A 14,451-nucleotide genomic window follows, 5' to 3' on the forward strand; every position below is an offset into this window, starting at 1 on the left:
CGACTAGTCTACCACGCCCCTATCAGACGATGCTAGCACATGAGCTGGTACGAAAGATGTGTCTGAGTGGCCTTGATCAACCGATGCTAGGCATATATCAATTCATATGTCCATGGGTTGACCCAAGCATCCTCCTGTCAACTGGAATGTCAACATAGCAACAACACCACCAGGACAGATAACTCAATCCAAACAACAACTTGTGTCATTTGCTTCAAAAGAAGAAGATGGCCATGACCTCTCAATATTCGCCAAACAAATGTCCACAAGCTCAAGCCCATCTTTGATCGCAAGTGTGATATACGGTTACGAAGCTTCTGATCGTCTCTTTAGTCGATATAAACAGCTCTGTGCCGTTCTCAAATTTGACCGTCTAGTTGAGATGATATGTCCCGCCACAGCCCGGCGACGTCCAGACTCTGTCAGAGGGGATGAACTCTGTTACGGCGATGACTTGCTGCTGTGGCCGCTGGCCAAGTCTTGATAGCCCTTGCCATGATTCTTGGAGGGCCGTCGAACTGCCCTGGATTTTAGGTTGGATACCCAAAAGGAACTCTCCGAGTAGAGTCTTGATGGGGCTAAGAAGCTGTATCTTGAGTTTACTGACCAATTGGATCCACCGCGTCGTGATTATGGCAATGGCATGCTCTTATATTGCCTACGGTGGGGACCCAGATCCATGACTGGGGTTGGCAAGTGTATCCCATCCCGTACTCTGCAGTCAACGTGCGAAGCAAACCAGTTTCTTTGGAAATCGACCGGGAACAAGCGATTGCTTGAGGGCCACTTTCCTCATAAACAGCGCCTCCGACTGACTGTGGAATCCCACTCGTGCCTCAGCGCACGACCCCGCAACTCAGATCTATACATTGGCTTCCCGCCCAATACTTCATCTGCAGCTATCTAAAGGCCAATGACCGCGCATTCCCGTTTGGAGACGGCCTTGTAAGAACTTCTTGTCCTCCACCGTTGACTCATCTCCTTCATTATCAGTCAAGTGATCTAAACAGCTCTATCAAAAGGCTCAGTTTCTACGATTGAGAACTGAGACCTCCATTCATACATTCGTCCCATTCAGTGGTCTATTGAGGATCATACCGCCTTACCATTTCGAGAGTCGTCAGTACTACCGTCAGGGTTTCAATATTTCTAATGAGTCCAAGCACTGCCGCGCTATCTAGGGCTTCGGCCTTGCGCTGTCCACTAAGTCCTGCCGATCGTGGTCTTGGGAACAGAGGGTGTTAAAGAAGGACTACCCTAGTCTTCTGCTCATGTCATTCCTCGCAGAGCCCGACTTGCTTTCAAAAAGTCCCCGTATTAAGTATGCTGTATCCAATCACGGCAGGCTCTGAAAGCATAGAACAGGCCCTCACTAACCATGTCCTAGTCCACCTGATCACCAGCGCTACCATTGGTTTCATCCATCAGTCTTGTTGCTTCGAGTTGCTGCCTTCGCGCTGATCGTAGCGCTGGCTATCTCTCTCCAGAACAATGCCGTCGGCTTCAGCTGGGATGGAGACCATCCTCTCGACGTCTTCCTCTCCCTCTTCACGTAGATGAACACCTTTAGTGCCCTCGATCTTTTCCTCTACAGCGGGGTCGCCTACACACAGCAGCTTAACTGGCTAGAAAGCAAGAGCAAAGGTCACGTTCAATCTCATCCGCCCAGCCGCATCAAATGGGGCCTTTCAATGCCCATAAACTGTCGCCGCATAGGTACGAAGTGGCGGACTACCCCTGGGTCGCGGCTTCAACCCTGCCGACTCGGTCTCTTCCACTCCATCTCGAACAAGCTTCATTCTGCACCGCCTCCTCGTCGCAATCCTGTGCTACATCTGCCTATTTCTCCTTTTCGGGCGCGCAGAAGATTTCCCAGACCTCTTCGTCAATAACGTCCTCAACGAATGGAAACTGTCATCGGCTACACTCCCCTCCAGAATCTACCTCTTAGCCTCGTGCATAATCGGCGTTCACGCAGCTCAAAAGGCGCGTTATAACACGCACTCCATTCTTGCCGTCCTCACTGGCCTCTCAGATTCAACGGACTTAGGCCCCTTCCAGGGATCTTACGCTGGGACGTACAGTGTAAGACAACTATGGGGACACACATGGCATCAAATGTTTCGTGCATTTATATCCGCACACGCAGACTTTTGTCACGTTTACATGCCTGCGTCTGAAACCGCGGACTCTAGCCGCACGGTACAGTCGATTCTTCACATCCTTCGCCCTCTCAGGCCTCATCCACGTTTTCGTTGATGAGGCACTTGGGATACCAAAGAGTCAAAGCAACGCGTTTTTCTTCCTCACTATCCAGCCCGTTGCGTTTGCGGTGGAGGAAATTGCGCAGAAGATTTCCGAACACTACGGCATTCTGCATCAGGAGAGCGATGAAGAGATTAGGAGACTTATTGGGTATATCTGGGTTGGGGTGTGGGGAACGCTGACTTGACCCGTTTGTTTCTTTCCTAGCACTAGGAGCGGGCAGGTTGTTCAATTTTTGCATTTGCCGAGATTAGGGGTGTAGATTCACTGTCTTGGTAAGACCTGCCGCCTTGTGTGGACGTGTCATGAAAGAGAGGGACTGGCTGTATACCAGAGACTCACTGAGATAGAACCGGTAAGTAGTTGAAGAACCTGAACGAAGCTATACGGGTTATCTTTGCTGACTTAGAACTTTGGTGTCGGGGGTGCTAGAGAGTAAACGCAGCTTAGAGATTATTCGTTACTTTTTACAGACTGTCATGATTGATGATGTGCGGGTGGCGCCGATTTCCCTTGATTTCTACTACACTGTTAAGGGAGGAGCATGCAACTAATTCCCCTGGCAATCTTTCTCACTTTCCAGCACTTCCAAGAACTATTCATCGAGCACCTGATTCTCACCAAAAGCCTTCAGGGCCGCCATCAGATGGTATTAATGTTTCTTTCCCTCTTTTGAAATTGAAAGTATTATATGGACACATCACGAATACTATATTGCGAAAAGAGTACTATAGCTATGAGTCTCCGCCGGATGTATGCTAGCCTTTGGCTCCGACAGGGTCTCACTGTCATAGGGCGAAGCCATCTTACGCCGCAGCATCCCGCAGCTTCAGCCTCTCCAGTGCATCATCTAACAGTTAGAAGTCTGCCTTGCATCTCACACTGGGGTTGAGCGAGACTGTGGCCACCAAACAAACTTCAATGATGAATAAAACTGGGAGATAATTGCGGTAAGGATGAAGTTATATAGGTTCAACAATAGCCTGCATGAACCTCGCTAACAAAGAAGTACAGAGCCAATTGACGAACAATCAAATCCACCAAGCCCAGTTAGAAGACTCATATCAAAGCCCCCCCCAATAATGCAAAAGTCTATTGCTCGTGAGACCTTTTGGATCCTTTAAAAAGACTTTTGGGCCACGCAACCCAAGATGTGGGAGAGACCGAAATCAGGTTCGATTGGGAACTTCCACATATTATCAAGTCCAGCTATAAAACCGACAAGGAATTGTGGAGCCCCGAAACTCATGTTGTTATGTTGCAAGATCCTGTTGACCCTGAAAACCTCGTGGCGATGACGTGTGGAGAGTAGATATCCAGGACTTGCGGCGCGATCTGGTCTCGAACATTACGTGATCTGTTGAATCATTTTACGAGAGTCGCTTTAAAGGAGCCCACTAGACCTTCCCCAATGCAACAAGCGTCCAGTACTGCTAACAATGTGTTGATGGCTGTGGCTACTACGCTGCCAGCTTTGACGCTGGCGCCTCTTGCGGCGGCATTTAGGTGCTTCCGCAATTTGGAGCAGAGCTAGCGCCGCCAGGAATCGTCCGGTCGACGATCCAAGTAAGTTCAGGGACATATCTGGGCTCACTTCCACACGATTTAACATAAATTAGTTCACGAATCTGAGGTTCTGGGTATAAAGGGTGTTTATAGCGAAATTTTCAACTCGGTGATAGTGCTTTACTTCCGCTCCATTAGCGATGTGCAGGATGCGATGGACTTTATTGAAGCCTGGGATTGGCTTTGCAAAGAAACACGTCGCGCAACAGTATATACAAGTCTCTCAATCTCTTCTTATGAGTTTGACCTATCACCTCAAATAGACCCGAAGAAAGTACTGCATGTCTCTAGTCACTTGGGTCCCACACATACTGGAGCACAGCTGCTGGCAGTCGCTTTTCCGGTCTTGCACGTTAGTCCCTTCGAATCTCAAGCCTCGTACCGAATCCGGAAAGGGATTGGAGATGTCGTTCGATCTTCTGGTGTCTTTGGCGACCGCTGGGTTTTAGTTAATTGTCGATGGTGGCGTTGTCTTTGTCGGATACTATATCCCACGGCCATTCAGTGACATTCGGCCCAGTTTCCACCTTCTCACTATCGAGGACAAAGGCCAGATCAATCCCTACCTACAGAAATACAGAGGTTGATTCCTGACAGAAGATGCGACCCAATTCCTGAAGATGCGATCCTTCTTGGGTTGGTGTACTACCGAGGCTCCAAGATTGTTCCCATCAGGTATTCCGGTGGGAAGGACAAGAAGCAATCTTTAAGTCTGGATGGCTACACGACCGTGATGCAGACAGGAGCATCTGCACCTCTCCAAGCCATCTTAGGTCGTGAAAGAAATTACAAGCTCCCATGAGATGCGATCCAATACGGCAATCAACTTCAATCATTTACTCCAGTGCACATCCGAAGAAGTCACTCTAGTCTACGATTCAAGTGAGCGGAGATGCTGGCCTGTGCCAAAACTCAGCCTACTCCTGCATATGAGCCAGGCGTATGCTTTGCGCTGCGGTTGCCCTATGGGCCAAGTCCCTTTCATAGAACCACACTTTGAGCCAATATCCCGAGGAAGCACCTAGAAAAACAGGATAAAATACCTGTCCTTGGAGATGGGGAGGATGCATTTCAATCTCAGCAGCTCTTGCTTGGCCTGAACATCAATCTACTGAAAACAGTCGACTTGGTTAAGCCGAGTTGTGGCAGAAAGCTATACGGATCCGAATTCCGAGATATAATCTCACAGCCTGGGCGGGGGAGCTGCATGAAGGAATTGAGGTTGGAGATAGCCGGTAAGGCCTGGGTTGGACTCGCAAATGTGGTGGTTGCCGTGGTTGTTTACGCCGGGCTAGGCGATGCCATCACGGCTGCAGACAGTGCACGAATCCAAAACGACCGATGCAGCAAAGTGCCCCAAGCCCACGACTATCTTGCCGCGACTGTTGACTGTCTCAAAAAATTGGTTGAGCGTAAAGGCGGAGGCCTATGTGGTCAACTAACAACTCAAATGCTCAAGATATCCGACGAGACCTTCTGGAATCTTACCAAAAATCCGTTTATGACATGCGACCACTCCAACAGCCCAGGAGGTTGCTGGCAAAACGACAACATATTCCAGCATCTTGCCTCCGTTAGCGTGTCCAGGCTATTGGAGATCTTTGGCATGAGAAAGGCAGCATCAAGTGCGATATCAATTCCTGTTGCAGGAGCAGTAGTGTTTGGTGTCTTTTCTGAGGATGAAGTTTAGGGCCATAAAAATCTAGAATCCTCGCACAGTGCAATGCGATTATGTGAATATCAGATTCTCCTCTCCGGAAATGCTGTTCAGAGGTGTAGTTCGACATGGTTGAGTCTAAATGCAGGCAAGGCTACAGTTGCGATGGATGATCAGGTGGTGACTTGACACTTCCAACTGCAATGAGCACGGCCATGCCACAAGTCTATCGGTAGTATAAGAGAAGAGAAGAAAGCGCATAATGACCAAGTAATGCGTTTCTAGACAAGAGATAGCCGTGAATATCATGCGATGCAAATAAAGTAACATAAGCCCAACGCCCGCAATGCAATGCAACGGCCAAGACGAGAAATAAGTTATATACACAGGTCGAACAGAAGCACTATAGATAAATATCGGTATCGGTATGTACGCTAATAAGCGTCATCGTCGTATCTACCAATCGACAGCCCAGCCATTCTTAGCCAGGAAGTCCTCGCACGCCGCCTTGAGGGCGTAATTCGGGCGCAGGTCGTTGACGGACATGGGCGTTCTAGTAATGGGATCGACGCCCGATTGTTCAACGTACTTTAGGACGCCGACGCGGTCGAAGCTCGTTCCCGAGGGAACAATGACGGGGTCGTGCATTATTTCGAATGTGATCCCGTCAACAAGATAATCGGGGACAACCCGCTCCGCAACCTCCCCATTCGACGCAATGCGGAACGCATCGCGTACATTGGCAATATGCCTCTCCGCATCCTCCCTCAGCGCCTTCTGGTCCTCCAGACACCCCGTCTCCCCAATCTCGCCGCGCTCCAACTGCGCCTGCAAATCATCGACGGCCCTCTTCAAATCCGCCTCAATGAGCCCCTCCATCGTCGCAAGGGTAGCATTCATCTCCCGCAACCGAGCCGTCTCCTTCGCAGCCCAGATCTGCTGCTTCGCGCGGAGGACAGTCTTCGACAGGTTCTCCGTCTGCGGGTTCCGAGCCGCCAAACTAGCGCGGTATGCGTCGATCGCGACCTCGTATGCTTCCTGTGGCCGTTGCAGGCCCAGAAGCGCTTGCGAAAGGTACCAGCAGCTTTTCAGGGAGGAGGGGGACTTGGCGCCGTAGAGGTCTATTGCGGCGCGGGCGTCGTGCTCGACGCCGGCCCATTTGGCGAGTTTTGTTCGCGTTAGGGCGCGGTTTGTGAAGAAGGTTGGTTCGCGGGGGTTCTTTTGGATTCTGCACGGGAGTGGTTTCTGTTAGTCTTTGCGCATGACATTGAATGAGGAAAATGGTTTGTCTAGGAGGGGTTGGTGGCATGGGTGCTTAGGCAGACTCAGACTCACGCTTGGGAGAATAGCTCCTCCGCCCCATTGTAGTCGCCGTCCTTGAAGAGCTGGTTGCCCTTTTCCTTTAGCTCAAATGACATATTGCGACTGTCACCGTGACCGTGAACGTGACCTATCCGTGACCTAAGACCGTGGCGTTGGTCGAGAGTGAGACCGAGACTGCACTGCAGGAGGGGCCGTTGGCCGGGAGTGAAGAAAGGGAAAAGATCACGGCAGCGCCGGAATTACTCCTTCGAGAGAAGTCAGGAACAGCCGGGAGTCGATTTCGAGTTCTTCGACCTTCGACGTTCGGTCGAAGGTGGGGCGCGCTGGTGGTACTGTTCCACAGTCCACTGGGAAATGCGGAGCCGGGAGACGGATATACTGTGTCTAGATAGTCTCAGGGGCGCTTTCGACGGTCACAAGATCGAGCGAGATATGAGGTGTAGATAACTCGAGACTCGGGCGAGAGACTCTAGATATGCTGGATCGACGCGGGATGTATGAACATCAATTCACTGTCAGTTAGGCTTAGCTGAAGTGAAACAATGCAGCCAAGGCTGACAGTGACAACGCTCGCTTTGTCTGCGCTCAGAAAAAAGCCCTTTCTCGGGGAATTGAGACGAAGGCGATCAAGCAGCGTTTCGATGAGCATTTTATCAGGATGTCAGATATTCACGGTGATATGTACTGAGTGAACTTGGAGATCGAAAGCAATCGATCCCCGCAGAACCTCTGTACATCTGACTCAGCATTCGCCAAATCTACAATTGGATGGAAAGTTACTGAACACCTACAAAGGAGCCAAGTGTGACCGGATGAAGAAATTTAATCTATCGCTATCATTGTACTCTGTAAACCGATGATGAGGAATAGCAAAAATCGTTTTTTTGGCCCGCCAAATCCATCCAGTTTGCATGATAGGTATCGTGACTCGTGTAGGAAAAACAAACCAGATCCATCAAGAATTCGATCGTCGCTAGAAAAAAGACAGTATAGGAAAAGCCGAACGGTCGGGAGTCGGGTCTGGCCTGTTTCCCTACGCAGAGAATGATCTCGAAATTCTCGAACGGTCTGAACGATGTCACGAGCACCATCGACGTTTGCAAACGAGTTCCGGTCACACGGTCATGCAGTCGTTGTCAATCTCGGTCCCGGTCCGATTGTACTGCAGAAATAGTGGGGCCCTGCCGGAGCCTGTCTCGACCGTTCAGAAGTAGATGGCAGTAGTAGTTCGCATCTACTGAGCGAACGAGGCCTCGTAGTCCTTGATGGCCTGGACCTTAGGGGCAGAGGAGCTGTTGGGGTCGAACTTGTAGGTCACCCATTCCTGGGCGAGACGCTTGGCCAGCTCGAGGCCGATAACGCGCTGGCCGAAGCAGAGCACCTGGGCGTCGTTGCTGAGGATGGCACGCTCGACGGAGAAGGAGTCGTGAGCAGTGACGGCGCGGATGCCGGGCACCTTGTTGGCGGAGATGGCAACGCCCAGGCCGGTACCGCAGATAAAGAGACCGCGGTCAGCCTTGCCGTCCTTGATGAGTTTAGCACCCTCGACGGCAGGGTGAGGGTAGGCAGTCTTGTCAGAGGTAGAGTTGACACCGACGTCGATGACCTCGCTGACGTTGGGGTTCTTCTCAAGGAGGGTCTTGAGGGTCTCCTTGTAGGGTTGGCCAGCCTCGTCGGCGGCGAAGACAATGCGAAGGCTCTGAGACATGTTGGATATGGAAAGGCAGTGGAAGGAGACGGATGGTAAGAGTAGTGAAGGTCAAGTAAAGATCAGACGGTTTTGAGGTGATGGTTCTGAGGAGATGATTGTACTGACAAAGGCGAAGAAAGCAAGGGAAGAGAGCAGCATTTATAGCTTTGGAGGTCTTGTGCAGGCCTGCTCAACCTCTCGTCCCCAGAGTCCCAGACTTGTGCAAGTGGAGCTTCCCGTCTGCTCATCCTCTGTACTCTGTTAGTAGCTCAACTTAAGGCACACAATTATTTGGCCGGCTCCACGTTGGCGTCATTCCTGGGTTGTATCAGCCTGCATTCTGGTCTGATTGACTGCCGGCTCGCTGGAGATCCACTGCCAATGTCAATAAATGGAAGCTCTGGATCGCTCGCCAAGTCCATCAACTATCATCCCAGGCACCATAAGAGCTACCGTTATTGATGCTCCCAAGCACGGCTGGCAGCGCCATCCAATCTATAGTGACATGCTCGGAGCTTTTAGGAACAAAGCGTCGAGATTGACCTTTAATCGCGCCACCACCTTCTCAGGATCCTTGCCTTACCCTAGACCATGTGGAGCTTGTTTCGACAGGCGTATACAAGACGAGGCGCTAAACTTCAAGGGCGATCCGGACTGCCTCTCATAGTGCGTCTCTTTGGCCAGGATACAGGTTACAGGTTTTCCGTACCCTGATCAACGGGGATCCAAACACACTTTAGTGCATCGGTTGCGAATTGAGGCTTTGCTATCTGCTCGATGACGTAGCTTCAGCTTCTGTCTTGCCCCGCTGCCGCAAATCCTAAATCTTGGTCCATTTTCATGAGCATTCTCGTCTTTCTGCTTTGCCTCTTTGAATGTAAACAATTGTATCCTGAATCAGGCCTCCTGAAAGTCTAGATTGGAGTGACACCACTAACAGCAGCTAGCACTAGTAGCAACGATTGATGGGTTTATTATGGAGCATCGACTCTCCAGTTCACGGGCCACCCCACCTGCCATCTTGGGACTGCCCCTCTTGACGCCCTTTCACTGCTATCATTGGTCGTCAGGCCACATCCGAGCTCAGCACAAAATGCGGGGCTGTATCTTACCGGCCGATATTCAGATTATACGCAGATTCCCTGCGAGACCGGTCATATTTCACACTCCTTACCGAACGTTACGCAGCAGCTCGGGAGGCTCCTTTCAGCATCCCCGCCAGCAACAGGATGGGACTGCGCACTGCAGGATCGGGATACCCAGATTCATTCTCACCGACCGTCTCGTCCGAGTCCTGCGGTCTCATGACCTGCCCAGCGACCTTCTCGGCCTTAAGAGCTCCTATACAAATACTCTCAAGAACCCTGAGCAGCCGCCCCACGGCGCTCGTCCACTTTTTCTCCCCCTCTCTCCAGTTGTCCCCATTTTTATCCCCAGATCGTCTTCTCCAGACTGTCATCGATATAGCGGAGCACATTTGTCCGGGCATCGGTTTCATTGGGTGACTGCATGCATTTGCGTGGGACGATCGATGTGCCTGTCTGCTTTTGCTGGGTAAGTCCACCGAACGCGACTCCATCTCCTCGTGTCAGAGCTGTGTTGCTAGTCTCCAATGAGATTGTCTGCCCCAAGAAATGGATCATCACTAACGTACCATGCCGCAGTGATTGGCAAGTCTCCCTTTTGACCCGGCTACAACGTTCGATTCGGTTCCTTGTCATTCTCGTGCTGTCGTCACTGTCCCAGCCAGCTTTCTTTCACTGCGGCATTTCTTATCTAAACCGGACGACTGTTGCATTGACTGCAATACCCGGTGAACGAAAAAGAGTATCGACGTTGACAATTGAGGGAGGATTTACCACGCAAAATGGCTACCAGCACAAAGCAGACCTATCCGGTCTTGCCGAAGAACCTACTGCTCATATCCTTGAAAATGTACTTTGAGCCGTCGCGGACGCTCGAGTACTGCCGCGCCCTCCTTGACCCCAAAAACGACATAGTTCGGCCGGAGAACCGATCTAAGCTCCTCCTCGCTTTGATCCCGGACTTTCTCACCATTTACCCATGCGCGGAGATTATCAAAGATTACGTCTCCAAGCTACCCAAAGATGATGACCCGTCGCTTCCCGCCCCATTCCTCCTAGGCGCACAAGACTGCTTTTGGGAATCACTTGGGGCCTACACCGGCGAAGTTTCACCACTTTCACTTAGCTCCATGGGTGTTTCTATTGTCGAGTTAGCCCATGCAGAGCGCCGGTCTATCTTCGGCGAAACAGATGAGCAAGCAGCCCGCAAGGCCGCTGCTACTTGTGCACAAGGCATGGTTCCTCTGGTGTGCATCGGCGAGATTAGTGCTCCTGGTCCTGTGGCTTCGCAAGCTGTTGGACTTGCAGTACGCGAGTGCGAAGTACTAATTCGTACCATCCTGAATGCCATCCCGGCCGAGGCACCCGTTATTTTCGCTTATGAGCCCGTCTGGGCTATTGGGCAACCTAGACCCGCAAGCGTGGACCATATCTCGGCTGTGGTGGATGGACTTCGCGCTTTGGTCGCCCAGCGGCCTGGAGACGTCCGCATTCTGTACGGCGGAAGTGCTGGACCCGGCCTGTGGGGCCCTGGAGGTCTGGGGAAAGCCGTCGATGGCATGTTTCTGGGACGATTCGCGCACGGAATCGAAGGCGTGCGCAAAGTCGTTCGAGAAGTGGAGGAAACCCTCGCGTGAATACAATTTGAGTAGAGCATCCCACAGCGCATTCATGAATAGACTACTAAACGGATTGCATATACGGCATACGAAGCATATTTGGTGCAACAATATTGGATAGACTTCAATGCGATGATCTGATCTTACTTCTTTCTATGCTTCCCCTCTTCCTACCTCTGGCCCCTGGACAAGTGTGGCTTGATTTATGCAAGCCATGCCGCAGCCGCCGATGCAGGATGACCTCATGGGGCTTGTCGCGCATCTATACGGATGCAACAGCAGTCAGATCAACACCTAGTTCAGTTGACTGTGCAGGGAACTTTCGCACCGTTGGTCCGGGCCGTGCCATGCCTTCCGGCACTCGCGAGGGAAATACCGTAGCGGCAAAGCGTGCATCATTGGTTGAAACAACCATAATCGACTCTATTTTGCAATTCCTCTAAGACTTCTAAGAGCTCACCGCGTTTCCTCCCGCAATTCCTGCTTCACTCGAGTGACAGTGCCAATACCACCGTACACAACACCCGTATACATCATGGCAACAGAAGCCCCAACATCCAGAACAGCACGAGCCTGCTTCCCATTGGTGATACCACCGGAAGCGAAGATGACCTTCCGCGACAGCCCGCTTGGCGCTTCCACAGGAGGAACGTTTTCCGAGTCAGGCTCGGCCTGCGCAGCCATTGCTGCTAAGGCCTTGGCGGTTCCGGCCTTCTCCGACTCGTCCTGGATCGCATCTAGCATAGCCCGGTACCGAGCCACAAGGACCACCGTGCGGTCGAACAGCTGTGGGCCCGAGTATCCGCCAGTCTCTTTGAGTGTTGCCTGTTCGTGCGCGGGGAGAGTGTAACCTTGGGGTAGAGGCGCAGGGCGTCGGTTCGTTGTGTTTCCGACAATCACCCCGTCGACGCCGGAGCCCCGTACTGCTTCGCAGATGCCGGAGACTTGCTCGTCGGAGTCTTCGTCTGGACTGACCTTGACCATAACGTATGGCTTTGTCTTGCGGTCGACGCTCTTCGCGGCACCCACGACGGCGCTGAGGATCGCCGTTAGTGGCGCGGCGGCTTGCAGGTCGCGGAGACCAGGTGTGTTGGGACTCGACACGTTCACGACGAGGATATCGGCGTATTTGGCGAGACGGTCGACACAGTAGACGTAGTCGCGCTTGATGGCCTCGATGTCGTTGTCCGGCGTCGCCTTGTTTTTGGCGACTTGGACAGCGAGCAGCTTTCCGTCTTGCAAACTGCCTGGAGGCACGCCAGCCTCACCGTTCAGAACGCGCTGCTCAGCGGACTCGTATGCTCCAAATCCGTTCTCGTAGGCGTAGTCGCGGACTCGTTGCTCCAGGATAGCTGCCATGTGGTCCGCGCCCTTGGAGTTGAGGCCGTATCGGTTGATCATGGCTTTTTGCGAGGGCAATCGGAAGACGCGAGGGCGCGCATTGCCATCCTGTGGTAGAGGTGTGGTGCCTCCAACTTCCACAATCGCAGGTCCAATCGCGAACAACGGGTCAGGGATCTCAGCATGCTTGTCAAGTCCACCCGAGATACCGATAGGGTTGGATAATCTATACCCGAAGACCTATGCAGCGTCAGCACCACCCGCTCAATACCACAAGAAAACAAAACATCACCACTAACCTCCGTCTCAAGCACTCCATCCCCATCCGGATCCCCCCTCTCCCGCGGATGCAACCCATACCGATACAACGTCCTCAACGCATCAACACCAACATGATGCGCATCCTCCGCATCCGAATAAAGCTGCCTGATAAGCGGCACAACACCGTACCGATGCACACTGGCCCTCGTATCCGTCCCATAAAGGTACCCCACCAACAGCGTCAACGCCAACGACGTCCCCAGCACTGTGCGCCGCAGGCCCCGTCCGGCTTTCTTGGGCGCTTCCTTTGCGGTCTCTTTTGCGGTTTCTTCGGCTGCAGCTGTTGCGACTGTTGCTGTTGCTGTTGCGCCGGGGGAGCTTGCGCGGGCTTCGCTGGCGGTGGTGCTGGTGGTGGTGTTGGAGGTGTATCGAAGGCTCGACCTCGGGGCTTTTGTGAGGCGAATTAATTGGCATGTTGGGTGGAATATGGGTCGGGCGTTGACGCTTAGGCGCGATGCGCCGGTGAGGGTTACCCGTCGTAGGGAATTCGTCGCCATTGTCTAGTCGTCTAGTCGTCTATAGTACAAATGATAATGTAGATATGTATGAAGGAGGCGGGGTATGTCTGTATGTTCGTATATACGTCGAATAATCACAAAGAGCGCATTGGTGATTAAAAGCACTGAGCTATTTCCATGTTAGCACCATCATTATCATTGTCATTGTCTGGTGTAGCAATCATGGCTCATGGCTCGTGGCTCGGCAATGAATCAAGTCAAGGTTAAGAATTATGGAGTTTAACAACTTCGAAACCATATTAAGTTTAATCCATTGCTTTATGGGGAACTGAGAGCAAATTGACCTCGGGTTAGAGTACTCACCAATTCAATCTAATGGCTGACGTCTGGCCAGTCACTTCACTCAGCCGAATGCCTCTTAAGGACAAGCAGTTGTAGAATGACGCTCGATGCTCGGCGGATCGGAGAACTTGATATGTACACCGCCCGGGGTGTGGAATGTGGAGAGGCGGGCGGTGGTGATATGTCGGGCAGAATGGGGCTCCTATCGAGGTGTATGTAGTTCATCAGTAGTTAGTTGACCATTAAGACTTGGCATTTGTAGGTGTATGCATTCAATATATTCGGTATATGAGCACTAAGCTAGAGGCGTAGATGGAAGTAAAAATAAACGGAGAAAGACAGATTTCGCTGAACTCCAATTCGAAAATATGCCACTCAAATTAAAAACAAAACGCCTGTTTTTGCCGCCTGACGCCAATTGGCAGATGAAGTCAAGAGTCAAGAGTTCGAGGGTGGAAGACCGAGGAAGAACGTGAGCGAGCTATTACGGAGCGTGACTGGGACTAGTCGTGCTGGAACAAGAATGGTGGAAGCTCACTCATCGCTCATTGGAGAGTCGCCATCTTCGTCTCTCCTAGGTTGTACATCATCGTTGTCCTCGTCAGCTTGCTGTGACTCGGGTTCCAATTCCTCAGCAGGCTCTGGTGGTGGAGGCATGTTCTTGGCGAATTTGGGATCAATAGCAGCGCGGTAGGTCGCCCGTTTGTATACTTCAGCTTCTTCCGGATCGCGAGCCACAACTTGCACCTGGTGAACCTGGTCTTCCTTGGACTTGGGCTGAGTA

General features: G+C 51.8%; 6 protein-coding genes across 6 annotated transcripts; 3 read left to right on the forward strand and 3 right to left on the reverse strand.

Moving 5' to 3' along the window:
- Positions 1–1,556: 1,556 nt before the first annotated feature.
- Positions 1,557–2,452, forward strand: BDV17DRAFT_288853 (uncharacterized protein; the record flags this gene model as incomplete). Its single annotated transcript, XM_073761507.1, has 3 exons — positions 1,557–1,649; positions 1,717–2,085; positions 2,150–2,452. The coding sequence occupies 3 exons, from the start codon at positions 1,557–1,559 to the stop codon at positions 2,450–2,452; spliced, it is 765 nt and encodes a 254-aa protein (XP_073618144.1).
- Positions 2,453–4,947: 2,495 nt separating this feature from the next.
- Positions 4,948–5,864, forward strand: BDV17DRAFT_14661 (uncharacterized protein). Its single transcript, XM_073754399.1, has one exon. The coding sequence runs from the start codon at positions 5,039–5,041 to the stop codon at positions 5,519–5,521; it is 483 nt and encodes a 160-aa protein (XP_073618145.1). The 5' UTR covers positions 4,948–5,038; the 3' UTR covers positions 5,522–5,864.
- On the reverse strand, positions 5,733–7,093 carry BDV17DRAFT_14632 (putative U-box domain protein). Its single transcript, XM_073754395.1, has 2 exons — positions 6,824–7,093; positions 5,733–6,716 (listed from the first exon to the last, which is right to left on the reverse strand). The coding sequence occupies exons 1-2, from the start codon at positions 6,904–6,906 to the stop codon at positions 5,945–5,947; spliced, it is 855 nt and encodes a 284-aa protein (XP_073618146.1). The 5' UTR covers positions 6,907–7,093; the 3' UTR covers positions 5,733–5,944.
- Positions 7,094–7,674: 581 nt separating this feature from the next.
- On the reverse strand, positions 7,675–9,181 carry BDV17DRAFT_256536 (RpiB/LacA/LacB family sugar-phosphate isomerase). Its single transcript, XM_073757086.1, has one exon. It carries the CDS (start codon positions 8,517–8,519, stop codon positions 8,046–8,048), a length of 474 nt encoding a protein of 157 aa, XP_073618147.1. The 5' UTR covers positions 8,520–9,181; the 3' UTR covers positions 7,675–8,045.
- Positions 9,182–10,224: 1,043 nt separating this feature from the next.
- BDV17DRAFT_14708 (triose-phosphate isomerase) lies at positions 10,225–11,442 on the forward strand. Its single transcript, XM_073754405.1, has one exon. It carries the CDS (start codon positions 10,369–10,371, stop codon positions 11,221–11,223), a length of 855 nt encoding a protein of 284 aa, XP_073618148.1. The 5' UTR covers positions 10,225–10,368; the 3' UTR covers positions 11,224–11,442.
- BDV17DRAFT_14740 (dihydroorotate dehydrogenase 2) lies at positions 11,410–13,716 on the reverse strand. The gene is made up of 4 exons (XM_073754417.1): positions 13,689–13,716; positions 12,846–13,611; positions 11,534–12,786; positions 11,410–11,467 (listed from the first exon to the last, which is right to left on the reverse strand). Exons 2-3 carry the CDS (start codon positions 13,362–13,364, stop codon positions 11,662–11,664), a joined length of 1,644 nt encoding a protein of 547 aa, XP_073618149.1. The 5' UTR covers positions 13,365–13,611; positions 13,689–13,716; the 3' UTR covers positions 11,410–11,467; positions 11,534–11,661.
- Positions 13,717–14,451: the final 735 nt, after the last annotated feature.

This window comes from Aspergillus undulatus, assembly GCF_047715775.1.
Source record: "Aspergillus undulatus strain CBS 261.88 unplaced genomic scaffold BDV17scaffold_10, whole genome shotgun sequence".
Taxonomy (NCBI): Eukaryota; Fungi; Ascomycota; class Eurotiomycetes; order Eurotiales; family Aspergillaceae; genus Aspergillus; species Aspergillus undulatus.